The sequence below is a fragment of the Pipra filicauda genome, unplaced genomic scaffold, assembly GCF_003945595.2.
Source record: "Pipra filicauda isolate LSUMZ 115617 unplaced genomic scaffold, ASM394559v2 scaffold66_size7647185_pilon, whole genome shotgun sequence".
Lineage (NCBI taxonomy): Eukaryota > Metazoa > Chordata > Aves > Passeriformes > Pipridae > Pipra > Pipra filicauda.
The window spans coordinates 3944647-3972299 of NW_024104831.1; the positions used below are offsets into that span (position 1 = coordinate 3944647).

Consider the following 27653-nt stretch of genomic DNA (forward strand, 5'->3'; position numbering starts at 1 on the left):
AACAGAATGGCCAAAAAAAGGAAAAGAAAAGAATAAGTCATGGTGAGAGACTGAATTTCCAATCAGCAATTCTGATAAAGTAGAACTATGATAAGGTTTGAGGAAGGCACATCGCAAGTGTCTGATTATGCAAAAGGACAAAATTTGAATGAAAGTATTATGAGCCCCCACTTTTTCCTATGCACAGTGCATAACATAGTTCTCTACCTCTTCTGATCATTTTAGAAAGAAAAATCCACACTACTGCTGGAACACTGAGGTTTGGAAGAAAAAGTTAATTTGCTGTGACATTAACTTACATGCAATTTATGCTAGGCAGGCAGGATTTTTCCTTTTGTGGTGAATTTTGTCGACGGGTAATCAATTAGTGATTTGAAAAAAATGCAAAAGTATTAGAAATATAAACCATAATCTTAGTTTATCCTGGTGATTGATTAACGTCTGCTCATTTGTAGATAATAAGGTGTCCTAGCATGTGAAAAATGTGGGGTTTTGGATAAATTTGATAGCTGTTCTGTAATATGAAGAACTTCCATCTTGCATTAGACTAATCATCCAATGCATAGACAAGGTTATTACTATTTAAAATCTAGTATGGAATTTCACATTTGAATAAGTTTGTAAGTTTTCTTATTTAGTGATTTTCTTGAAGTTGTTTTTTTATTTCACTTTATTTAGAATAATGACAGTTAAATTCACTAATACTCTGTCTATATTGTTGCAGTCTAGTCATAGCATTCCTATAACTTTGAGGCAGTTAGATTTTCTTTCTGTTTTTCTGCCCTGATTTAGACACTTCAGAATTGTAAGAAAATTAAGAAACAAACAAACAAAAATCTCCATATTTTCCCTTCTTCTAGTCAAACTATCATTGTATATCTCTACAGGAATAATGCAAAACAAATTAACATTGTATCACAAACTTTTTAGTGGAGAAGGATATGTTTTATTAACTTCAACTGCAGGAAGTGATTAAAGTTATTTCCATATGAAGAACAGGACTGAGCACATAGCGCAGTCCTGGTTTTACTAAGTTTTGAGTATAAATATGCATATTTTGTTCTTGATGGACAGCTTTGGCTCCTCAGCCAGACTGAGGAGGTCATTCAACACATTTTGAGACTGACGAGGGAATGTGTGAGGACACACATAGGACCTCATGTGGGAAGAATGTATGTGGGAAGCTGCATGTTCAAGATAAAGAACAGTCTCAGCCATTTCAGCCTTTGCAACCCACAGCAGAGACAGTTCAAGACTTTCCTGTTGATTATTTTTCTGCACAGGAAAGGAAGGAAACAGTCAGTGGCAATCAGCACAGCTCACAGATATTGTTATCGTGTGAACTAACTGCATTTTTCTCCTGCAACCTCCAAGCTTAGAGGCATTACTGAAGGCAGTTGAATAATGTCCAAGCCTTCTTCACCCACAAACATCGAGCACTTTAAAAATTGAGCTCTCGGGTGCTTTTCCAAGTATTTTAGGTGCCCAGCAGTTTTCCAGCAGATGATTCATCATGTGCCTCCTTTTCAGCTTTGATGGCAAGACAAGAAAACTGCTAAGAGAGGCATCAGCTGAGAAACTGATGCCTATAACTGATGTAGTCACATACATGCAACACAGTACATACCTTAATATGTATAACCAGTACATGTAGATCATGCAGTGCTGTGAGCTGTTAGTCTTTTCCATACTTTGTATCTTTATGTCCTCATTTTAAATGTGCAGTTTTAAAAACACTTGAATGATTCTCTATGGTTTGTTGTACTTAAAATCAGACTATTGTGTGTGGGTGCTAGGAACCACAAAAAAGTACTGACCTAAGTGAGACTTTTTCTTTTCTTAGAGTTGAAGAACAGTAAATTAGACATATTGTACTAAGCAATTCAGAATCTGAAGTTGCAGTTTTAGCATTTGGTCTCATTTGCTGTCATTAATTCTTTTATAAACTCTAAAATATAACTGTAAGATTGCTTTGACACCAGTGTGATATTCCTGTCTTTTACTGATTACATAGACATATTAAAAATAATGTTCGATATTAATGTTCAAAGCACTCTCTTGATTTAAGCCTGTTTACTGTGATGTTATTGTCAATTTTTTACAGAGTTTATATTGGTTTAGAGTTCAGACTTTCAGAAACAATAGCTGGTTTCCTGATACAGAACTGAGACCAAGCTTGTTGTCTTATTGCATAGAACTCCAGCAGGAGTTTTATTTTATGTTGAATTTTTTTAAATTGTTCTCTATGCTTCATTGAATCTTGCAGCTATTTTAGTGCTTATTTTAAGGCTTTAAAAGAAAATTTTCTTTGTTAAACACTTACCTTTTAATTTACTACAGGTTAGAATTTCACAGCAATTTTTTATTGTGCACTGAAGTGCATCATGTTAAAAGATACACATAAGGAAGAACATTTCTTTACCATGTCTCTCTAGTGATACCAACTCTAAGGATGTTTCCCATTGGAACTTTCTTGAATCATTTTACAAGAAACTTAAATATCAGGCACATTTTACATGAGTGACCAAAACCACAAAGGAATGACGTGATTCAACTGCACTAACCTCAGAAAATGGGTCTTCTGTGGTCTAGACTGACCATTAGCATCTAGACCAAATTTTCACAGATACCACATTAGTTTTGTGAATATGATAAAACAAAACTGGTGATATGAATACAGTCTGATACTTACCAGCCAGTTGCTCTGGAATGCTATTCACAAGTTCCCTCTCTGATCTGTAAAACTTTGCCTATTCAGTAGGAGTTTTAGGGGTTTTCGTTTGGTTGATGTTCTGTGTTTGTTTGTTTTAAAGCAATTAAATTGTTCAGTAGTTCAATGGTGGCTCTCCTGTGTGCACACATACAGGAGATCTTCATGTCAAAAAGGCGGCCACAAGGAGGTTTTAATGCAGTGACTCGTTTTGCTGATTGTCTAGCTGGATCCAGCATTTGAGTTTGAGGATCCAGTTTGAGGAATGCTAGCTCAGCACTCCTCACTAATGTAAATCTGTAAAAAAAAATCCCAGCAAAGGTTTAAACAATTTTTGACATTTTAAATTCTTGAAAAATGAAACCTCTTTTGCTTCCTGCCATTTCTACATACAGTCACTCCCTTAAGTGCAGTTTGGAGATTTTAGTCCAAAATGTGCATCTATGTATTGTTCAACAACATAGACATTGTTTCTGAATATGGACTACTGCTAGATACCAGGTTTTAAAGAACAAATCAACTGATAAATGGTGGAGTTCTCTTGACAGAAATGTCATATTCTGTTTTCATCTTTTTGCTTTTTACTTTTTGTCATTCTGTCATTTAAAGTATAAATAACCCAGGGCAGAGGCCTTTCAGTCATGTTTTTGGAGTTCTGTCTTCAACTCTTGTGCAACATAAATTTATACCCATAACATTCAAACAGAATCATAGGATGATAGAATGGTTTGGGTTGGAAGGGATAAAGTTCATCTAGTTCCAGCCCTGCCCTGCTATAGGCAGGGATACCTTCCACTAGACCAAGTTGCTCAGAGCTCCATCCAACACGGCGTTGAACACTTCTAGGGGTGGGACATCCACAGCTTCTCTGGACAACCTGTTCCAGTGTCTCACCACTTTCACAGTAAAAAATGTCTTTCTTTTATCTAATCTAAACCTACCCTGCTTCAGTTTAAAGCTATTCCTCCTTGCCCTATTACTACATGCTTTTGTAAAAAGCCCCTCTCCAGCTTTCTTGTCGGCCCTTTTTAAATACTGGAAGGTGCTACAATGTCTCACTAGAGCCTTCTCCAGGCTGAACAACCTCAATTTTCTCAGCCACTCCTCATAGAAAACATACTCCTGCTCTCTGATCACCTTCATGGCCCTCCTCTGGACTTGCTTCCATACATATGGCAAACTTTTTCAAATGGGACATTTTCTGAGTAGTTTTAGTCTTTACACTGGCATTGTTCCCAGCTTAGGGTTGAGTGGTTCCTGGTAGTTGACTACACTATGCACTTTAAAGAGGAAGGCAAAAAAGGTCAAGTTGTTCATAAAATCATTAGTGAAATGTCAGAAACAATTTAGTCTAAAAAAATATTTCACTGAAGATAAGAAGTACCCATTATAAACCTTCCTTCCAACTACATTTCTATGCTATTGAATTCATCAGATAAGAATTGGACAGTTGACAAAAATGAAATGCCAATATGTAAGATCCGTATCTCTAGGATATTTTCTCTGTAAAAGCAAAGGAGAAAAGAAGGGTTTGATTCTGAGAGAGGTCCAAGGCTTAGTTTTGTTTGAAATATAAACTCAGACTGAAACTAGTTTAACAGAATTTCTCATTATGGCCCCAAATTTAGTTTGAGTTTAAAATTAACAGCTAGCAGGTTATAAATAAGCTCAATATAGTATCATTTGTTTACACTTTACTGTAATAGTAGCCAGCGTGAAAGTATCCTGGCAGTTTACCTCATTGAGTCTTACCTAGAAATGGAACAATTTGAGAGTAGGGTTAGCCCCTTTTCTAGCTTTTTTTTCCTCTTCTTTGGAAAGGATGTTTGCAGTCCGCTCCTCTGTCTCTTGTCTTTCAACCCAAACACATTCTGTTCTGAGGAAGCAGAAAGAAATCTATCCTGCACTAGTGTCAGAGTGTGGTGACCTGTGATACAAAAGAAGGAACAATTGATGCAGACTGAGTCCAGTGAGGGAAGCAGAACTTGATGTGGGAGAGCTATGAAGCCTTCGGCAAGGCTCAAATTTTTATTTTTAATATGGGAAAATACAGCTGTTGAGACTGACTTGATCTCAAAGGTCTTTATAATTCAGACGACTATGACTACTTCAGGTTATTTTAAAAACATGAGCTGCAGATTTCCCCTGGTTTTCAGAGCCAAGGAAGATTGATGTTTGCAGTTCTGTTGTGCCTAAATATTCTGTATGAATAAAATATTTGACTCTGGTTAATATTGGATGGATGGCCCTCATCTTTTCCTCTTTCATAAAGAATTTGGTCATTAATAGCTCTGGGACTCACAATATGACAAGTACTAAAGAACCTCCTAGTTTCAGGAACTCAGTTTAGCAGAGATTCTTATTTGAGAGACTCTAAGACTGTAAATCTTGAATGACAAAAAATGTAGTTTCTCTTTAGATTAGTGTTTGTATCATTTTATTATTATTATTCTATTAAGCAATAAAGCCTAATTTGAGACTCGGGTAAATCAGTGTTTATAGAGCTTTGGCTTCATTTGCAGTATGCGCAGTTCTCACTGAATTAGCTTTCAGAATCCAGCTGATAATTATTAACAGTGGCTGATGCATTTATGATTCAGTTATAGAGTAATTAATATACCTAACAAATGTTTTGTTGGATTGAAGACTTATGTTCATTTGCAGATCATGATAAGACTTTATTTTGTTGACATTGGCTATTAGAACAAAGGGATTGACATGATGGATCTTAGAAAGTGCATGCTCTAGACACTCCTGTTCAGTCCTGGCAAGATCAAGTATGCTTCAACAGTATTTCAGAAGGCAAAACATAACTCAGCAGGAAGTTTTATGCCCTAGTACAGCAAGGATCATATAGCACAAAAGGCATTCAGATGCTTTGCAATTTTATCCTTTATAGAAAATTTTTTTTATAAGTTTCATGTTTACAAATGAACTGACTCTTTCCATGCCTTGATTGTAGGTGGTTATCAGGGCCCCAGAACTCCAGTGTGCTCTTAGATGCAACGTTTTTACAGTTCCTTGAAACTGGCATTATGTATTGGGCTACTGCTCAATCCTTCTGCTTTTCCTTGCAAGCACTCTAATTGGTTTTTAAAATAACAAGGCTGGAATTCTAAAAAGTGAACCCAAACCTCTCCCTTCTTAGTTAATTTTTTTCGTCATCTGCTCCAACATAAGATTTATCATGAGACTTATTGACATCAGAATATATGGTCCCTCATTCATTCCTCACTTAATGAGTATTAAATTATTTGATCAAGAAATTATATGTCATTTCACAAAACTATCCATTTTATGATTAGGGTGCTGTTCAGACAGATCTTAGGCATAGTGCTGTCACCATTTTTCTTATTGAAAACAAAAGGAACCCTGCTACTTAATAGCTAATATTTCATTGAACAATTTATACCAGCCTGGATCTTTTTACTATAATGAAATGTGTACCTTGATGTGACATAATACAAACGCATAGATCGTTTTATACTTCCATGACACAAAGAGTAATGTGTCGCTGGTTTGCTAACAAATGAAGATCTTTCTAACCAAATGACACTCTGACTGCACTTTACTGCAGCTTTTCATATTTTGATGAATAGCTGCAATTCAAAGGATGAATTGTGGGTTACAAAACTGGCTAAGCTGGAAGTTAGGATGTTTTTCTCCTTCTCCCACAAACATGGAAGAAAACTAGGTCATTACGACATGTGTTTCCATGTACACAGTTTTCCATAGGTATGTTATATACTCTGTTACTCACATTTGGATTTTCTGTGGAATCAAGTATTACAAAATGAAAGCCTCAAGACCACCTAGGCTGGCATTCACTTCATCAGAATATCAAATTAAACTAGATTTAAGCAAGTTCTCTCAGAATCAAGGCAGAGGAGACAAGTAATTTTAATAAAAAATCTATTTACTTTGTTTATATAGAAGAACAGAATCTAATTTATTTGTGTGTCCATCTGGACTAGATTGCTCATTTTAAGTTAATTTAACAAATGATGGACTGCTACCGGCCTTTTTTTCCCAGGAGAAGAGGTTGACAGACAGCTGTGTAGAGATGCTATCTACCCAATCCCGGTCGCCTGTGAAGCTCCGTGCCCAAAGGACTGTGTGCTCAGCATGTGGTCTGCATGGTCCTCCTGCTCACACACCTGCTCCGGCAAAACCACAGAAGGGAAGCAGATGCGTGCCCGCTCCATTCTGGCGTACGCAGGTGAAGGTAAGGTCACATACCCTTGCAGGCTCTCGTTTGGTTGTGAATTCTCAACTGTCTTTGTAATGTCAAAGTAATTTCTCGATCTGCAGAAGCAAATTATTAGATGCAGTTGGGTTTTTTTAAAAAAAGAAAAATTATTAAATGCTAATTCTACGTTACTCCTGGTACCTGAAGCTGTTTAAAACAGGAGATTTTATTTTGCTCATTTCAGTTAATGCTGCTATTTTTTATTATTCTGCTTAATGTTACCATTTCTGTTTCAAATACATGGTTTTCTTGTTTTCTACTAAAATTAAACGCGGCAAATGGTTTATCCGATGCCCCATTACATGTAACTTGTGTTACCCCATTAACATTTTTATTCATAGCAGGACTTTTGTTTTGCCCTGCAAGTCCTCACTCGTAGATGATTTTCATTCATGCAAATGGTCCTTCTGCAGCAAATGCAAAGAGAAGACATAGCTGAAATATAAAGGAAAAGAAGAAAAAGGTTTTAGATATGGGCTAATATCTATTCTTTGATGATTTCCCATGCTTTCTGCAATGGGTTTTGTTTGGGTTTTGATTGCCAGGGAGCGGAGGGTTTTGGGCTGTAGAACAAATATATTCTGTACGTAAGATGGTTCTAACATCAGATGTGCCAGGGTCCAACTGATAAAATGCCTCATGCAACACCAGGAGCCAGGAAACATAGCCACCAAAGAGTTCTTAGAAAATGTTTACTCACATTTATTACTGACAGAAAAGTTAAATGCCTTCAATATAAAGGGATCAGATGCATTTGTTAGTTCTTCTTTAAAGCTGTTAAGCATTTTATACCTTTATGTTAACATGAAATTTAGCTGAAAAGTGAGAGCTGTAACGTATGGAAGCAGTGAAACAGAATATCTGTACACCGCTATTTGCAGACAAAGGTAACACCATTGATGAAAGTATGCAGTGTATTTGACAGAATTCAGGTGACTGTAAAAAAAAATAAGTAGCAGAGCACTTTTTAACCTTTTCCCTGAAGGGAACCCTTGGTAAAAGTGTAAGAAACAATCAGAACTCTATTTTAGTAGATGATTCAAATAATAAGTTACTTGGATGAATCTATGTAACAAAGTAGAAACTCTTAAAATTAGAAACAAAATTTAGTTTATGTTGTCTTTTTTTTTTATAGTGTGTCAAAGGGACTCATTTTGAGGGAAACACAGAGCCATATAATTCAAATAAATATACATTCACGTGCTTCTTGCTTTTCCATGTAGGTCAAAGCAATAGATTTTTGATACACTTTTGTAGTTTTACTGGAGACAGAAATTTAAACTCCTGACAAGCATGCCACAGAAGTGAAAACCTAGATCACTAAAAAAATTATTCCACTTTCTTATACTTCTTCTGAAAAAGTACTCTTTTTATTCTGACTTTGATACTTAATACAACCTAGGTTAATTTACAAAGGTGCAGATGCAGCAAAACTGTTCAGCATAGCCTGGATTTTAGATATGTGAATTTTATTTATGTTTGTTGTGCAATGATCAGAATCAGCACCGAGTGATCACAAAGACTGGCACATAGGTAGTAGTGAAAAGGTTCTTAAACTAATGCTGAGAAAGCTAACTCATTACCTAGGTGTTGTAGGTGTTGAGCTTTGCTCAAACCCTGGCCTCTTTACCACTGTTCTGAGATGAGGTTATTCCTTGCTTTTTTTTTAAGGATACAAGCTGGTATGTCTATATAGCTTATAGCAATTCCCTCACATTTTGAACAGATCTCTTCAACACCATGCTCTTTTGCACTCTGTACAAACTCCAGAGAATGGAAGTATAAAAATATTCCAAGGCTTAGCATATTGTTACAACTCTCTAGCTGGAAGGTACTTTTCACCTTTTCTTGTATTATATTCAAAATGTATCAATTTAACTGTTATTTTTTATGCTTCACTGGAATTAGAGTTATTGTCATCTTTTACCTCACATGTCTCTTATGCCTTTTAGTCATTTGCTACATGACAAATAACTGAATGACTTTTCACCTCCAGAATTGCATGACAAAGATCAGCCGTGTTCCCAAAACACTGGTTGGTGTAGTTGGTGCTGGGAGGTCATTTTATGTTCTAGGGGCATTGAATACACTCATTATCTGAACATCTGTATTCTGCTGATGTAAAAAGGAAGCTTCACATGAACATTTTTTGGCAAACATACAGTTCTCAGTTCTATTCATAACGTAGGAAAAATGCTCAGTACTATAGATGAAAACTCTGTAAGCATCATGTATAACTAAAACTCCCAATTCTTATAAATGTAAGACCAATAATGCCATTTACACATTAAAACTGGGTTCTGAAAACAGCTGTCAGTACTGTTCAGGTGAACAGTCCCACAGATGTTTTCTTTTGGATTTTTGAACCTGTCCTAGAACTGTAGGTATAAGAGACAGACCAGGATAGGTAAGATATTTCATAGTAATTTCTGTATAATGTAGCCATGATATCTGAGAGTTTTTATTCAGAACACGATAGGACTAATATATTGTACATAAATATATACTATTCCTAATACATATCAGGATTGGATATTAATTAATGAAAGAATGTAAAAGGCTGTTGCCAATCTATGAATAAGACTAAACTTGTCTTCTAAGATGACATAAGGGGTCCACATTTATCAGTATAAGTCTTTGATCACCCACATCCTCCTGCTAATCAAGGAGAATTTAATCCACAAGCATAGGAAGATCAAAACATTGCAGGCATTACATACACAGGGAATACTGCAAACCCTCAAAGTATCTGAAGCAGCTAATTCTTGTTCATTCGGGTACTTAAACATGAAAACATTTGGTACTTAAACGTGAAACTTTTGAGAATCTGTAAATACATGTGAAATAGGTTCCTTTATCTGGATCTCAGACAGCTTCTTATTAAGTATTGTCTGTGATTGTTCAGTTTCTCTCTTCTCTGAAATAAAAAATACTGTATGCTGTCATTTTGCTTAATGTTGGCAGATGACTGCCTGTAATAGAGCTATGTCATTTCACACAGAAGAAATTATTTTTCTTCTTATTTCCCAGCTATCTATGCTGCTGAATTGGTTTGAAGAAACCATCAAGTTAGCATAACTGGCCACCAGGAAACTGCTGTAGTATAATCAGTTTCTTTGGATGACTTAGAATAGGAATAATTCAGTAGTATTATAATAATTCCTCAGGGACAAGAATAACTTCACAGGCAAAACATAAGCCATATGTAAATTACAATAGTGACAAAGTTTTCTAATGAGCTCTGGGATACCGACTGCCCCTCCAACACCACACTGACTTCTGCTCGAGTCAGGAGCTCACCTCAGTTGTACACACTCTCATCATCATTTCCTCATTCAGAACAAGACATTTTCCTTATGGTCAAACCACATGGCTGCAGAGCCTCAAGCCTCAAGCATGGTGTGGTCATGCACATCTGGGATGGGCTAATTTACTTGCATTCAGTGGAGAGAGAGGGTCTCTTTTCTCAAGATAAAGACTTACTGTGGTTCGTGAGATGACTCCATGTGGAAATGGGTGTCACAATAACCATTTTTGATATGTTTTCTGAGATCATTGTCCTCAGCTTGAAGGTTTGAAAGGCAAAGTGATTTATAAATTTGCCTGTCTGTGAGCCTGCCTACAATGGTCACTAATTTGTGTCACTGTCAAATATATCTTCATGGTACAGTAAGAAACTCGGGAAAGTCACTGTCTCAAAATATAAAATGACAGCAAAGGACACAGTGATGTTACCTGATACATCCTATAGTTATTCTGCACAAATCTAGTAAAGCCATCCTATACAATTCAACCTATCTTTGTTGAATGTTTATCTATTTTTGTTTTATATTCTGTTTAATATTTCTGTTCTTTTTTTATTTCCTGCTTACAATAAATCTTTTATAATCAGTAGTATACACTAAGACTACTTCACCTAACTACTAGACCTGAGACTAAAATGTACTAAGTGAATCTTAGTTTTTCAGTAAGTAGTATTTATGCAGATTGATTCTGTATTGATTATACACTGCCATATATTAACACTGTCAGAGAGTATAACACTAATGTTGTGGATACATTCAAAGTTTTATCAGTAATACCAATTTTGGAAAAGTAAGGATTTAAAAACAAACATACAAAAAACATGATTCAAATGCAAAGAGAAAAATAATCTGATATAAAAGCTTAATTTAATAAAATGAGAGTGAAGGGCAATTTTGTTCGACATATTCTCTTAGGGCAGGGATGCATGTGCATGGCAATGTCTTACTCTGGCTATTGTACGCTCATAGATTAGCAAAGTATAATGCCAGAAGGACTATTTAGTGTGACCTCATATATCACAAACTATTAAACATCACTGAGTTAGATAGTATAGAACATCAGTTGTCCATCTTATCAGATATTCTGTTTGTCAAAGACCGATAGCTCTTACTTCTCATATATCTGCAAGATTGATTTACCGGATATGTAAGGAATAGCTGGACCAAAGGAGCTTTTAATTTTTGTATTTTCCTGGCTTGAAATAACAGTGCTTGGTAATTAAATATGGAAACATAGAACTGAGCAATTGTTTTTCCAGCAAAATTGCTCATTCACTAAAGAATAAGTTTTGGAGAACACATGTTTTCTCATGAAACAGGAATAAAAAAATTTATTTAGTGAAACCTGAATTTTTCAGGGAAGACTTACAAAGTGACCTGACACCTGTGTGTGATGGTGAGCCGGGGCAGAGGATGTTACTGTGCTTTTCCTTTTGTTCAGGAGCCCATCAGCTCAGATTCTTGACTGTATTGTGGTGTCTGGGGTTCAAATCCCATCCATGAAAAGACTTGAGGACAGACCTCTCATTTCCCATGGGTACACTTTGTGTATTGTAGGACAGGTCTGCTTGGTTTGTGTAACTGATATGCAGCAGATGGGGAAGCATCAATGTTTGCAGTACTGGAATAGTCTTGGTTCTGACTGTGTCTGTCTTCAGGAAGAGCAGCTGCCTAGAGGAGTGCCTACCTCATTCCTCCAGCAAAGAAAGGAGCAACTGCTTACTTGCTAGACTACAAGAGGCATTTCAGTCACATCAGTTTTCTCAGATTTTAAGATTATTCCAGCTGCTTTGAAATGCATTTATAAAACTATATGCATTTTTAGAAATTAGTGATATCAAAATGATGAATTAAAATGATCTTAAATGCTTTGAAAAATGTTAATAATTTCAAAATTTAAAAGTTAAGTCAATGTCACCAAAAAGACTTATAAAATCCGATCATTGAATATCCTAGAGTGAGATGTCTTGCCCATTATCAGCTCCAACTCAGCCAGAACAGCAATTTAAGCATATGACAATTCTGTTAAAGCGCTCAAGGAAACTACCTTCATATCTCAGCTATTTTATAAGTAATATACAAGTCCCTCTGCAAAGCTAGTCCTTCATTTCCAAGTCTACTTTGCTTAAGTGTCCAACCCCAAAAAGAAATGCTTCAGTTCCAACTGTTTTCTGTACCTTGAAATTACTATTTTAAGTACTTCCAAGCAGTTATTTACTGTCATCTCATCATGTATTATTAAGGAATGTATTTATTATTGTATGTCCCTTTTTCACATATTCCGATGAAATCAAATGTCTGTTTTAGTTTTTTCTGTGATACTCATTAACTTTTATATTTCTGTCAAACCTGTACCCTTTCCGGGATATGCTCTTAATGTTGAGCAGCCACGATCTCGTTACCCCTACACAGATGTTGTAAAAGGCATCTCTAACTGCCAGTTTTCCAACCACTTCTGCTTTTTCTGTACCTATTTAAATTTGAGGGAGCACAAGGGAATGCTGTTTTCCTGGAGAGAATGGCATTTTGATTTATAAATAAATAGTTGGGGGGGGTTATTACTACATTTGGTACTAGTGATAATTGGTTTTTATTTTAGTAATATTATTTCCACATTTTGTTCAGTCTTTACATGCTTTTAACTCCTGGTTTAATCTGAACAGAACTGGATTCCCACTGAGCTGCAGACATTCATGCCCCAATGTTTTTCATTTACAAGTCAATGTCACTCTCATTTTTTTCCCTGAATATACGTTCTTACATAGCTGTCAAAACTGAACCTAAGTTGTCACTTTATTCTCAAATGCCCTAGGAACTGCTGGCTGTGGCATCCAATTCTGGGGAAACATTTCTCCCCCCCCCCTTTAATTTATTAAATTTCTTAAATATTTCCCTTGTGTTTCTTCTTGAGTTAACATCAGATGGAAATAATTAGTAACCTTCCTTATGTCTTTTAAATTTTCCTTTTTTAACCCTATTGCTCGGTGAATATGTCTAGACTCCTCATATGGATCTATTTTCTATTCCATGACAAATAATTTGTGTCTGTTTATTTTTTCTTTTCAAAATACTCTCACTTTCCTAATTTCCTTGTTAATATTTCTATCTGCTAGTGTTAGCTGGAAATTTTTTTCTTTCCTAAAGAATACTAACTACATAACTTTTTGAAACTTATTACGTAAACATAATTTTATTTTACTGTTTGGTTTTTTATTTCCTTTTTTTTAGAAAAAAGCATCTAGTGTTCTGTCTTGAACTTTTGCAGACTGATATATATTTTAAGCAATTCTGATAGACTTGAATTGCATCCCTTTTGAACCAAAACAAAATCAGTTGAAGTTATTCTTTAATTACATTCACACATTTGTAGGTTTTTCTAATCCCCTTTTGCAAAATTTAAGATTAGCTGATCTGTGGCAAAACATCTCAATTAATATGATGTTTACTGTTCCTTGGTTGCATCAGTATTTTTAGCCCAAAGACAGAAGTTAGAAATATCTCTAGGGAAAAATTTGAGAATTTGGATTTTATGTTGTGGCTTCATTAAAATGGACTTTAGGCTAGTATACTCTCCAACATGCATTTAGTGTGAGCATATCTATTTCTTTTTAGAGAAGTCTTATGGCTCATCTGCATTAACTAATAAAAAGCTCCTCTTTCAGTCGTCTTTGTTACTTTTCTTGTGTTTTGGGAAAGGCTGAAATGTTATTTAGATTTTTGTCCTGCCTTTCCATCAGCTGGAAATAGGGCTCCTATTATTCTTTGTAGGCCACAAATGTTTAAGTTAATTCTTAAGCCTAGATTCTGTATGTCTAGTAACACCAGATATCTAGCAGACATGCAGTCTACTCACAAGGCTGGACATCTAGTAGCCTATGATCAAGTCTAGTAGGAAAAACCTCTTCACTTCTCGTGGAGGACTGGGAGGCCAGAGCGACTTCAAAGTGCTTGAATATAATAAACTGAGCGTACTATCTGAAACCAAACACAACAAAGATAGCATTATCTGAGCTTTTCTTCACAATTATTGACACTTGAATGCATTTTAATCTTAACCTGCAACAGCCTTTGTTATCTCAGTGTGGACCTGAAATTGCCAGCTGTGCCATCCTCTTTGGTAATTATATAACATGGATAAGCATCCACTGGGAGCTAGGACAAGAGCTCCAAAAATCTTTTTAATTGATCTGTGAATTAGACATAAACAGTGGTCTTTACACATGCATAACTAGAATAATTAACCATTTCTTCTGCCTAGAGCCTTTATATGTCCTTATGTGATCTCTTGCAGTCCCTTCTAGAGAACCTCAAAATAATGACTGTAGATTACTCCAAGCACATTAATGTATCATAGAAGTTATGATTATTTTGGCATCCTTATGGTACAGATTTACATACTGTCCATGAACAGTCTTTTCTGTGTGGTCTGTTGACTGAAATTTGTCAAAGTCAATATAGGGAGGAGGAAAAAAGGAGAACAGCATTTTTTTCATGTAATCAAACTGATAATGTGTAACTAATGTGAGTTCAAAGTGGGCTTGTGGGTTTTTTTAGATTAAAAAAAAATCTCCTTCCACTGAATGAATTTTTGCCCTCTTTTATTGTTCCAGGAGGAATACAGTGCCCAAATATCAGTGCCCTGCAGGAAATGCGCAGCTGTAACGAGCACTCTTGCACTGTGTATCATTGGCAAACCGGCCCGTGGGGACAGTGCATTGAGGACACGTCTGTCTCTGCTTTCAACTCCTCTGCCAGCTGGAACGGGGAGGCCACCTGTTCCGTGGGGATGCAGACAAGAAAGGTCATCTGCGTGAGAGTCAATGTGGGACAAGTGGGCCCAAAAAAGTAAAGATCTTTAAAAATATCTTCATGCTGTAATTATCTTCAGATTTTGCTGCTTTATATTTTTATCCCCAGTGACTACATGCAAAGACAAAAAGACCCTGTTCTTTCTCATGAGTGTTCTCACAGGTGAACACTTCATCTTCTAAAAATACAAAACTGGTACAACAGGAGGACTAGATGATACCTTTCTCACTATTGATTTTTAGAGGGTATATTTGCAATGGTGATTCTGCTGACTAAATCCAGTTGGCTCCTTACCATCGTCAGGTTGAGTCGAGGTAAAATTCGTGGGGTATGTGTGTGACATGCAGAGCAGCATCATTCCAAAGATCCTTGTGGTACTCTCAAGCAAGCACTGCAATATGTGGATTAGTGGAGTTCCATGCAAAAATAGTGGTTTAGATTTAAATCCAGTACAGCACATGTAAGTGCACCTTCTCAGAAGCAGACCAAGGAGATGTAGCATAGTGGAACCCTGACAGGGCATTAATTTGAAATGTTAGTTTAAACATTAGCTGGACAACCTTTGTGATTTCTTTTCCCCATATATATAGTTTTTTAAGTGATCCCTTTGGCCCAGTGATTTAATTTTACAGTTTAATGTATAACCAGGGTTAAATATGGATTAGCTGCTAGTAAAATGCATTTGATAATATCTCCGTATGGATTGGCAGTCTGTAAATATATCCCACTCAGGACAGATTCAAAACTGAAAGAACTGATATCAGAGGTCATTTAGAAAGTTCATGAGGCAGCTATTCTCGCACGAAATATTTGCATGGTGCCTGCCATTTGTTGCTTTATTCTGCAGTAGACCTTAAGCCTAATTTACTTTAAATGGAAATATGGGGAGTAATGCCAGCACATTCAGTAATCTAAATTGTTCTGTATCTGCATTAAGTTGCTGTTCTATTTAGTCATGATAACATTATATCTTTTTTTTGGTCCATTTACATTAAAAAAACCCCAAACCCTCTAATGATTTATAATTCTTTTGAAATCTATTGTTAATGTCTCTGCCTGTGATTTGACCTTAAATTTTTGGAGGAAGGCTGTTTTATTCTTTTATAAATTAATCATGCGAAATGAAAAAAGGTCTCAGTTGATGCTTCAAATTGTCACATTAAAATCACAGAATCATTTTTAAAGACCCAGACATTTAACATGAAAATGTAAATAGGAACCTTGTTTTAAACTCCCCTTAATAAAAAGGATTACTGTGGTGCCATACAATCAATACTATTGGCCTTATCTGCCTCAGAAGTTACAGACTTCAGCATGTATCTTTTCTGTTTAATTTGACCTTGAGTAAGGACTGCAAAAAAATCAATATTTCGCTTTAAACCACATATAGTAAATACAAACAATATAAAGGATAGAAATGGTGTTCTAATTGAACTAATTGCCTTGCTTAAGTATCTGAAGAGGAATTGTAGTGTTCAGTGCTCCTGAAAGATGAAGTTCTCAGTGAAATGGTGAATGAGTATATTTCAAATTCTTTTGTATGCTTATAATTCCTCCCGTTCTTTAAGAAAAAAGCCAATGTAAGAAAAGCCATTAGTAAGCCAATGTTCAATACTTTTCAGAAACATTTTTTATTTTCACCTTAGAGAAAATTTCTGCCAACATAGTTAACATGTATGATTGGTAGCAGAGGTTTTTTTTGAAGTGTACCTGTTTATATATAGTACACCCATGCATATAAGAATCTGATTTTATGAATCACATAGAAACAAGGCACAATTTGAATTAGAAATGTAGAGAGAGCTTATAGAAAAGTGATGGAGATTTGTGTTGCTATAGCTATGTTATTTCCCGGTCTTTCACATTGGTGGAAGGGGAGAGAAGAGAAAGGATGGAAATGTTATTATAAGAGGGCATCGAGAGTTGGTGCTTGTTCATGGTAATAGATCATACATTGAGAAGCTTATGTGAATTGACAGGAAAATGCAGAAACAACTGATGAAAAACATGAACTAGCAAGTGTTATTGCTGAAGAATATGTTCCTGAAAAGCTGCAACTCAGCTTTTTTCCTCCTAACATAGCACAGGCATAGTTCTCCACTGACCGTGGAGACCATATTTTCTTGATAGTTCACCATTAGACTTGCTTTACTTCCTTTGGACTGGCAAGAAAGATGCCTTGCACAAGCCAAGATTTCCCAGCTGTTGAACTCTAAATATTAAACTATTGTCTCACCTCTCTGGTCCCAGTTGCCCAGCAGCCACAAGAGGAAAAGCTAGTCACAGTGATGTTTTTCTGTAATGATGCAAAAGCTCTGAAATATGGAAGTGATGTTGTTCTTGCATGTTCACATATTCCTCTGACAGTCCACAGTCTTTATGCTTTTAGAGCAATAGTAATTTTGAAATTATTTTAAAGATTTGCAGTATTTCTGTGAGAGTTATTGCATCATTCTGATCAAGTAGAGAGTTGTTTGTCCTTGATGAAAAGGGACAGGATCCTCACAGAAGGGGGAAAATGACCTGGGTAATGAGTCCCATATGTGGCAGTCCAATAATCCTTTTTATATGCTGATCAAGCCTCTTCCTAAAACAAGTGAGGATTTTTGTCTTTTCTGACAGTCTTTCTCAGTCTCATTGATCAGGCAGTTTCAAATCATTTTCTGGTTTCTCCTCATAATCATTGTCAGTTTATATCTATTTGTTCCTGATTTAGCAGTGTTATTTTAAATAAGCCTCCTTCCAGATTTTATACTTCTGGTAAAGTCATGAGACCTAAAACTGTATTTTGTTAAGCGAAATGAGGTGGCTTTTCTTCATAATTATGTGAAAACTTGAAAATAACCCTGAGAAGAACAGAGTCTGGCATGGTGGGTGAGGAACAATGATTATTTAAGTTAAATCCCAGGTATAGAATACACTGGATTTGACTTGTCTTGTCTTCACCAGAGGTGATAGTTTTGCTAATGGTTTTTCTGTCTGTGCTCCATCCTGGTGAATTCTAGGCAACTAGCACTGCCCTCATCTGCCTGCAGGCATTCAGTACCTCTCATGATTCACCCTTTCACTGCAGAATGATTGCTTATTTGATAATGCTTTGTCGTTTTTTTTTAGATGCCCTGAAAGCCTTCGACCTGAAACTGTGAGACCTTGTCTGCTTCCCTGTAGGAAGGACTGTATTGTGACTCCATTCAGTGACTGGACAATGTGTCCTTCTTCATGTCAAGAAGGTAATTTTATCCATTGTGTGGAGTTAGACTAACAGTCACTTTTGGCAGATACACATCTCTTTGTGACAGAGGACATGTAATACCTGGTACAGCAGCTGCAAGGAGGACATAAAGTTTTTGATGAAAATAATAGTTTTTCTATACATTTTCTATATGCATCTGCTTACAGATTTTCCCCCCCTTTTACCTAATGTTACAAACTCTCATTTGCGTCTTACACAGATAAAGAGATAACTAGTCATGGACTAAACACGTATCTCTTAATGTAACACCAAAACAGATACTTGTACAATTGTAGCATTTTAATTGTCAGGTTATAAAATTGACAGATTTGGGCTTTGGAAATCCTTAAGCTTAGGCTGTTTGCTCGTCAGAAAACTGAGGCTTTATATACCAGGAGAAAAGCAGGTAGATAAATAGATATGTAATTGTTTATAATTTTGGCTAGCTGCTTCTACTCCAAGGAAAATTGAAGGAAAGTTAATAAAAATCAGAAGACTTTACATTGATGGTAATGCTCTGATTTAAACATATAACCCAATACCATTTTTTTACACTTGGCAAAGCACTTAAAAACAGTGCACATCTCCCCTGAATTCTTATTACATTGAAATCATACATGAAGTTGAGACATGAAATCATACATGAAGAGTGATGACAGGCTTAATATTAGCCACATTTTTATGCCTTATTTCTTTTTTTAAGCTTAACAGGAGTTGTTTTTCTAATATGTACTATTACAGGTAGACTCCGTAATGCATCCTGTTCCACAGGGTGCTAATCCCTGTGTGGGACACGGTGATTACTCACAGCTACCAGATTATTAGAATGTAAGATACAGTTATATCAAACATACAGACTTGGATTGTCATGGCCAATTCTATATGCTTTATAAAGGACACAAGCAAAAAGGCATTTTTGCAGTAATTCCTGTTACTGTTTAACAAATGAAAAAAAAGGGTTAGGAAGACTTAAATCCATAACCTTTGAAAAAGAGCAGAGAATTTAAACCATTAAATCTGAAACTATGAAATAGTTATTAATCATTAAATAGTGTGTTATTTTGCAGCAGTATTAATTATTCTTTCTGAAATATTTTTGTTAGAGCAGATCATTTTGGACAAAAATGTTATCCTTTCCTGTTCTCATTTCTGCGAGTTTTAAGAAAGTTCTCAGTGCAATGAGCATATCTTCACAAATATTTACTACAAACTAGCATGCAGACTTCTATTAAACAGTATATTTGTGAACTACTACAGGTGTCACGTCCATTCAGTGGTTGAACTCCTTTTATACTACACAAACAATTTTTGTTTCATAGGGTTTACCCATTTGTGTCAGCAAGCTGGTCAGTAGCTTTGCTGGGCTGCATGTCTGTCTTGTCCCTTGTGACACCTCTTGGCATCTCCTGGAGCTGTTTGACTCAGGAGTGAAGGGTTTCCTATGTGTTGAAAAGCAGCCAGGTGCTGGAGAGCCACCACCGGGATTCTCCTACTGCTTGCTCCTAATTACAATTCCTTGGCTGTGGTCCAGCACTCTTCTGTGTTCAGACAAGCTGCAGCTGCTGTAATAACCCACCCAAAGCTGATATCAACCAAGTCAGCCAAATGTCCGCTCTACTGCTCACTGAAAAAAAAATAATCCAAGATTTTTACCTAACAGTATTTCTGTATTAGGCATTGCCATGGAACTAATACAGATCTGTAGCTTTTCTCTTAATTTTCTGCCTGAAGAACTGATACCCGAAGATGACTGAAATCAAAATTCCTGTAGAGACTATTTATTGTTTATCATTAATAATGAATGACTATAATAATTAAAATCTGTAAACTGCAAAGGAATTCTAGAGTGGAATTTCTGTCTCTGGTTTTACATGCAAGCTTATACCTTCAAACTGGAAAGTGTAGCAGCAAACTGAGCTGGTTTAATTTTTGTTCACTTGAACTGTGTATTCATTTCAGCTGTCTGTTCATTTGTTCAGTCATTTTTTCACTATTGCCGCTATTGCTTTATGTTTAGTTCTGCTTCCTGGCCTTTAGCTGAAACTAAAGTATTTTTTCTATTAGTCTTAATTTTTCTGCTTATGGGCAAAATAGCATGTCGATATTATCGCAATCAGTTCAAATACCTGTTAAGTCCTGTTTTCCCTCTAATTACTGTCATCCCTGTATAGTAGCAGGAGAAACAAGCTCTTGTACTCTTTGCAGGGGGTGTCACAGTAAGGAAGCAATCCCGTCACCGAGTCATCATCCAGCTCCCCGCCAACGGTGGTCGAGAGTGCCCAGACTCTTTGTTTGAGGAAAGGGAATGTGAAGCTTCTCCTGTCTGCCATAGCTACAGGTATGAGACAATCCACCAGAAATAGCTCAGACATGATTTTTCAACTTGTACTACCTCTAAGGCTTGCTGAATTCCACTTCTTAACAGGAGGTTCTTTTCTAACATGTACTATTTAGAAAAAAGGAATGCATATCTAAATCAAGGTTTCAGAACAGATATGTAGACTTGGTTGGGCCCATAGTGAATCACTGTTTCATTTTGTTCCAATTCCTTTGCAGGAACAGTGTAACAGCTAAGAATTACTTTTCAGGATAAATTTTTCCTAGAATCTGTTTTGACATTTATACATGTAAAAAAAATCTATCTTTCTAAATTCCAAAGCACCAAACAGCAATCTTATCCGTTTAGGAAAGTGTAGGAGCGGCTGGATGGACAACGCCAGCCACCTGGATGATAAAAGAGGAAGAAAATACTAAAGCAAAAATATTGTGGTCCTGAGCTAGCCAGAGCTAATATTAGTGTGTGTGTGTGAAAAAAACCACAAGGTCAAGCTGGAAAGCCGCTTGAAGCATGGTTGTTCTCTGTGGCTGGAAGCAGTCACATGAATGTGTGTGGTATGTGGGGAGATAAAGAAACATCTGCCTGGCTGGAGAGCTGGGACCCAGGGTGAGTAGAGAGTCTGTATATAGGTATGGAGTAATAAAGTTACGAGAGAGTTCTTCCTGGACAAAACTCTGTCCCACTTGAATTCACTCACTGCAAAGGGTGCAGAGTGAGAGATTTTTTCCACAGGAGAGCTGAGTTCTGATGCCACACTGTGCCACCCACTGTATCCTTCATCTTTCTATACATCTAAGCCCTGAGATAGTTCAGAATTGAATGTATTCCCATATTCCCTGTGTCCTCTGTGTTGTCCTAGTCTTCACCACAGAATGTTGAAGACTATTCCAGTAGGTGGGGATCTCCACCATCACTGGTTAAGAAAGTTTGTGAGTAGTTCTGTATAATCCATCTGAGTGGTGTGGGAAGGTCTAGTCATACAAGATCTAGCTGTTGATACAGACAATCATACAAGATCTAGCTGTTGATACAGACAAAGTTTAGAAAATTCTGATGCAGCTAGTTTTAGATTTTAGTCAAGATTTACTTGACAAAATAATAAAAAGATTTTTTTGTTTTGTTTTATGAAACTACTCTCTGTTGCAGAGGTACAAATAGGATTTAGGCTTATTTTAATGAAAAGAAATTGAGATTAAAGAAATGTGTTGCTTTCATCGTCTGGGAAGAATTATCATTGCAAATTCATTCGGAGATCACACTCTATGCAACTAAAAGATATGAGAAGATTTAAAAGAGCATTGGGAAGCTACCAAAATCAGTACTCCAAACATCAGAGAAACAGAGCTCAAGAACTTTTTCTAGTCAAAATGAGAGTCGGAGTTTTATCTTTTAAAATGCTGGCTGCTTCTCATCTCTTCAGTATCTTCCGTATCTGAACTGCATGACAATGTGCTGAGCAGAAGAAAGAAGAGTTGTTAGAGAGTGGTAGATGAGGTCATTTATATTTCATGACATGAACTAATACCAAACACATGTTCTGTACATGTCTTTTAACATCTTTCTGACCTGCACACATGCTGTAGCAGATGGACTCACACACACAGTTGGCTCGTGCCTTAGTTCGGTTGCTGTCCCATAGAGGCAAGTTGCAGTGAAACTTGTCATAGGTTTATGTGGTTTTCCCCACCTGGGAGCCGATGATGGGTGGCTCCAGGGCGGAATTCCTGGTGCAGACCAAGGAGGAGAGCCAATTAGAAGTTTTAGTAACGCCTCTGTGATAACGTATTTAAGAAAAAACTTTTTGCGTAGAAAAAAATTCCAGCCAGGGAAGAGCTGACCGAAGCTACTTTACTGTAGCTGCCGTTCTCTTTTTCTTCTTATTTCTTCTTTTGGAATAGCATTTGGCAAATGAAGCTTAGCAAAGGAATTTGCTTGTTGTGACAACTTTACCCTCGTAAATTTGAGAAAACAAAATAAAAATCCTAAAACTTTGTTCATCCTACCTTATCTTTGTAGCTCCAAGACTTGTTTGTGCTCAAGCAAAGCAGAATTGCTCCATTTACTGTTGTGTTGCAAGGCATACCTAAGGGAGTGGGGGAAGAAAAGACCTGGGGAAAAGAAGGAAAAGATAAAGAAATTCACTTTTCTTGTGACAGTACTTACTGCCAAAAGACAATTACAATATTGCCTTAATGAGAAATCAATCCTGGAGTCTTATCTCTGGAATGTATTTGGGAAACTTCAACACACCTTTGCTTCATATAGGTGGAAAAAAGACAGGAAGTAAAAGAAAGTGGGAAAGAGGGGAGGTTTATTAGGACATGGTATGGTTTAAAATTCATCCTTACTTAATGGGTCCAAGTTGTTTTTAAGAACCGCTAGTGTCCCTTCGCTAAGTCCCCTTTTCAAATTTTAGCATGTCATCTTATTGACTTGTAAAATACTCTGAGCATGCTCAGATATAAATCCATAGCAAAGGAGTTCTTCTGTTAAATGGGTATGCAATTCATATAATTTTATTGTTCTGTATAGTTTTCTTTTTTAAAATTTCTTTCTCATATCTCTTATAACTGTGTTAGTGTTTTGTGTTAATGTATTCACTGTGTATTTGTTAGGTAGTGTTAATGTACCTTCATGCTTTGAAATCCTTGAAAATATATATGGTTTACTTTCTCTTCCCTCCTTTGCCTTCACCTTTCTTCACTGTGTCCTAAGTGGCCTCATTCTAAAAGGAGAAAAAAAGTTAACAGAAATGGGGATAAGTTTATGGTATTGTTACTGGTTTTCGTGAATTGTCTGTGTCCAGTTAGTAATAACAAGTAACAGCTTATGGTAGTTTCTAACACTGCCTAGCACTTGTGCTGCCTCACGTTTGATGGCTACAAATGTAGATGGATTGTTTGAAGCTGATTACTTCCCTTCTCATTTCAGGTGGAAGACCCACAAATGGCGCAGGTGCCAGCTCGTACCATGGTATGTGCGCCAAGACAGTCCGGGAGCACATGAGACTTGTGGACCTGGGCTACAAGCAAGAGGTTAGACCCTTTGTTTCTGTAATTCATTCCTTAGAAATCTATAGCTGCACTGGTGTGGGAAATGCCTAAAATTTTAGTCATTATAACGTAATATTAATTTATCTACCTTTATGTTCATCAGCAAAGGAAAATACTGAATGCTAGTATGGCAGGGTGAATCATAACTGATATTTGTCCAATGTTTTACTCATAAAATATCAATGTTGATTTACTTTGAAATATAGATACCAGATTAGTCACTAATTTTATGATATTTTTTGTTCAGTTTTTTTCACCATCCTTACTTGAATCAAGTTTTCATAGGTGTTTGTAGAAAGTATGTTTTCAAAAAGAAGAAAAGGATGGCTGACTTTACATACTTCTTTTTGTAGAAAAGGTGTAAATTCATCTGTGAAAATGTGACATTTTTCATGGTAAGGATGTGCAGACATGTTTATGAGTATATCCATTAGACAGAATAAAAGGCTTTTGCACCCTGTGTTTGTTTGAAAGTTTAGGGTTGGAGAACCCTACAATAATTTTCATCTGAGAGGAAATTCTGGAAGTCCTTTATTCAACCCTCTACCCAGAGTAGTGCCAGTTTCAAAGTTAAATCCCACTCAGACCAGAACAGGTTGCTCAGGGCCATATCTCAGTATGTTTGGAGAATCTGCCAGCATGGAGATCCTGCAGCCTCTCTGACACTTGCTCCCTGATGCAATTTGTGTCTGTGACCCCTCACCCTTTCCCTGCATATGTCTGAGAACAGTTTGATTATCTCTTCTCTATGCCCTCAAATTAAGGTAGTCACAGAGAGCAATAGGAGCATGACAGATGCAGGACTTTGCATTTATACTATTAAAGTTCAGTGCCAGCCCATTTCTACAGGCCGTCAAGGTCCTTTGAATGGCAGCCCTACCTTCCAGGAACTGTCTGCTCACACTGCTCACACTAGCATTGTCCTCCAACTTGCTGAGGATGCTTTCTGTACAGGTTGATAAAGGGGCTAAACAGAATTGCTCCTGGAATTAACCACTGAGGTGCAACACTCTTAACCAGCTGCTGGCTGGGCTTGGAGACCACTGACCCTTTGAGCCCAACAATCCAGACATTTTTGCACCATTTCCATTTCATAGCAAATAATTTTTGCATCCAAATACAGTTCTACTCTCACCTGTTTTCATAGAGAATGCAGTGGTTTTAACAGAATTGTGTATCTGTGATTCTGTTAAATATAGTCAGGAGAAGGGTTTTTAGGATGCAATTCCTTCTTACTGTGTAACAGTAATTGAATTGCTTTGAACTACTAGTCAACCTTGAATTCCAGGAAGGTTTTTCTCCTTTGCCAGTTTTTGAGTGCAAACTCCTATCTATTGAATCACTATTGGCTCAGCAGATTGTAGCATTCCTGAGCAAGGACACTGCTAACTGCAGAAGTGAAATGTTCAGGTCATTAACTTCCTTGCAGTATTAAAGGAGGTTATGGTATACTTAAAAAAGTCATAGAGTAAATCTTAAGCTAGTAGCTCCTACCGCTTACTAAAAAAAGTGTTACAGGAGATCAATTTAGGGCTTACCACCTGAAGGCATTGCCTGAAAGCATTGAAACCTGAAGGAATTGCCTACTAACACAAAAGACTTCTGGCTGTGGTAATTATTTCAAAGGTCTATCACAATGCAATCTATTTGTAGCAGCTCTGGAGGATACATTCAAATTGCACACTGAAGAAGTAAGATTTCTGTGTTAGACAGAAGGTAGGAGTTCAGATAGTACAAAGTGTTGTCTTCTGTACTTGCATGGTAGTACCTAAATCTCTTGACTTTTCCTCAGAGCCAGTTAATAAGGAAAGATAGCTAATTGTACTGCATGCAGATTGGGTTTTATTATTCCTGTCATGAGAGTTTCTTTTTTTTTTTTTTTTTAATGTAACTCAAATCATGTGCAGGGCACACACATATGGAATAATACATGATTTTGGAATTACTGGGCATGCGGTTTTCAAATCTGGTAGAACAGTCTGGCAGAATTTCTCTTTGGTACTACGCAGCGTTCGATCTTTTGAAAGATGATGTATTCAAACAGTAATCTTGTACCTACAAGCAAGTATAATGGTAGTAGCTCTCTAGTGTAATGTGATAAAGTGGTAGGATCAGTAATCGTTCATTAGGAACCCCTGCTGCAGCTAAGCCTGAAGAAAGCAGGTGGTTTTGATAGAATCCTGTCAATAATTCTGAGATAAATCATTAGAAAGGAAGATTTTGTTTGCTCCTGTTTTTTTTTTTAAATATATGCCATGTATAAATTTTATTGTAGAATTCACAGAACTAGTTATTCAGCTGGACAACCAAAGTTCGTTTGTGCCTCAGTCCAAATATCTAAATATGAATCTAAATATTGTTTAGGCTGTTGCAGTGGTGAACATTACAGGGACACTTAAAGACAGAGATCTTTTTTGCCCAATATCTTTCCCATTTATGTAAGTGGTGTAAATTAAAATCTAAGTTTCAAACACAGATATGTTATGCATCAAGTCTCAATGTTTTAATACCTCACAATGTGTTGAATATATCTTTTACTTTTGTCCTCAGTAATGTAAACTGATAGCCTGGAGGAGCTAAATAAACTAGTACAGCTTTTCCTTAGATTGAGACAAATAAAATATTTTACCTTTACAATTAATATGATTTGGAAGTAAAAGTTGAATTTTTGTAGAGAAGTAAATTTCATTTTGGAAAACACACTTCTGTAATTCTAGAGATTATCAGTTTCTTCACACATCAGAAAATTGCATTTTGAATGAATAGTGTTCTTTGTTTGTTTAATGTAGGTTATTTTCTACACAGGGCATCAACACATTCCCTTTCCCCTCTTACATTCCAAATTCTACCATGAAAATTGTCATGTGCTAATTTTTAGCAAAACACATTATTTTGTTTGGTTCCCTGCACGAGAGTTGATTTCATGCAAAGTGCTAACTGAAGGGAGATTATTGACCTGAGAGCAAGCATCTGTCTGACTGAGCTCTACCCTGGACAGCGTTAGAAAGATTTTACCGGTTTCTGAAGAAAGATTCTGGAAGAGGTTTCGTCCCCTCTCTCTGCTAATTTATGTCTCCCTCCTGCATACTTGGATTCTCATAAATAAAGTTTCTACAGGCCATGAAAAGCTTTGCTTGATAATATATCATTAAAAAAATCTGTACTATAAATTATTTATTTGAATAATATTTTATGATGTAGATACAGAAAGGACTGAGCTACTACCATGCAAGTCCTTTTAACCACCCCAAACCCAGGAAATGCTAAGCACTGAAATATCCATTTGGTATAACATTCTGATACTGCATTTATAATTGCTACTGGAATGCAGATATTTTGAACAGCACATTTAACTGTTTGTTGGTGATTTCTGTAAAAATATTGATCATATTGTTGACATAGTAGCATTTCTTATTCAATAGAGAAAGAGTTCTCTTTCAAATTTCTGGCACTCATGAATGTAAAAATCACACATTCATTCATCTGTTCGTGCTAATTTACTTTTGATGACAGAGTGAAACAATAATCTTATAGAAGTAATCTCTGCCCTTTGATATCCTGTGGATTGTCCTTTCATTTCATGTCAATACTCAGTAGAGCAAGTAATTGCATTCTTGTATGTGGGAAGAGTTCTCAGTTCTCTTTTTCAGTGCTAAGGGATGTTGCCATTGCTATCAGCTTGTCCTGTTTCTGGTCTGATGGCCCACGCACAAACACTGTAACACGCGTATCAGCAAATGTGTTAAATAAGAAAGAACAGGGAAAAGGCGTATCTGACCATGCATTCATTAGCAGTTTGTTTTGAACAAAATAGTCTGTTACTGTTAATATTTTAGTTAGAAAGATAATTAAATTCGAAGGAAAAAACTGGAAGTTAGGAATCATTAAAAGTGACTCATTAGATCTTAAGAGTCTGTAACTAGAGCATATGCATGCCTTGCTTTATATCACAGCTTT

The 27653-nt window shown here is 36.4% G+C and overlaps 1 protein-coding gene across 4 annotated transcripts in view; it reads left to right on the plus strand.

The window, feature by feature from the left end:
• Positions 1 to 27653, plus strand: part of THSD7A (thrombospondin type 1 domain containing 7A) — a 269424-nt gene that overhangs the window by 188473 nt on the left and 53298 nt on the right. For all 4 annotated transcript variants that reach the window (XM_027723206.2, XM_039388627.1, XM_027723207.2 and 1 more), the window contains 5 exons: positions 6744 to 6935; positions 14875 to 15109; positions 18188 to 18303; positions 20511 to 20643; positions 23575 to 23678. In XM_027723206.2, the coding sequence (XP_027579007.1) occupies positions 6744 to 6935; positions 14875 to 15109; positions 18188 to 18303; positions 20511 to 20643; positions 23575 to 23678 (780 nt within the window). The remainder of the gene's footprint in view (positions 1 to 6743; positions 6936 to 14874; positions 15110 to 18187; positions 18304 to 20510; positions 20644 to 23574; positions 23679 to 27653) is intronic.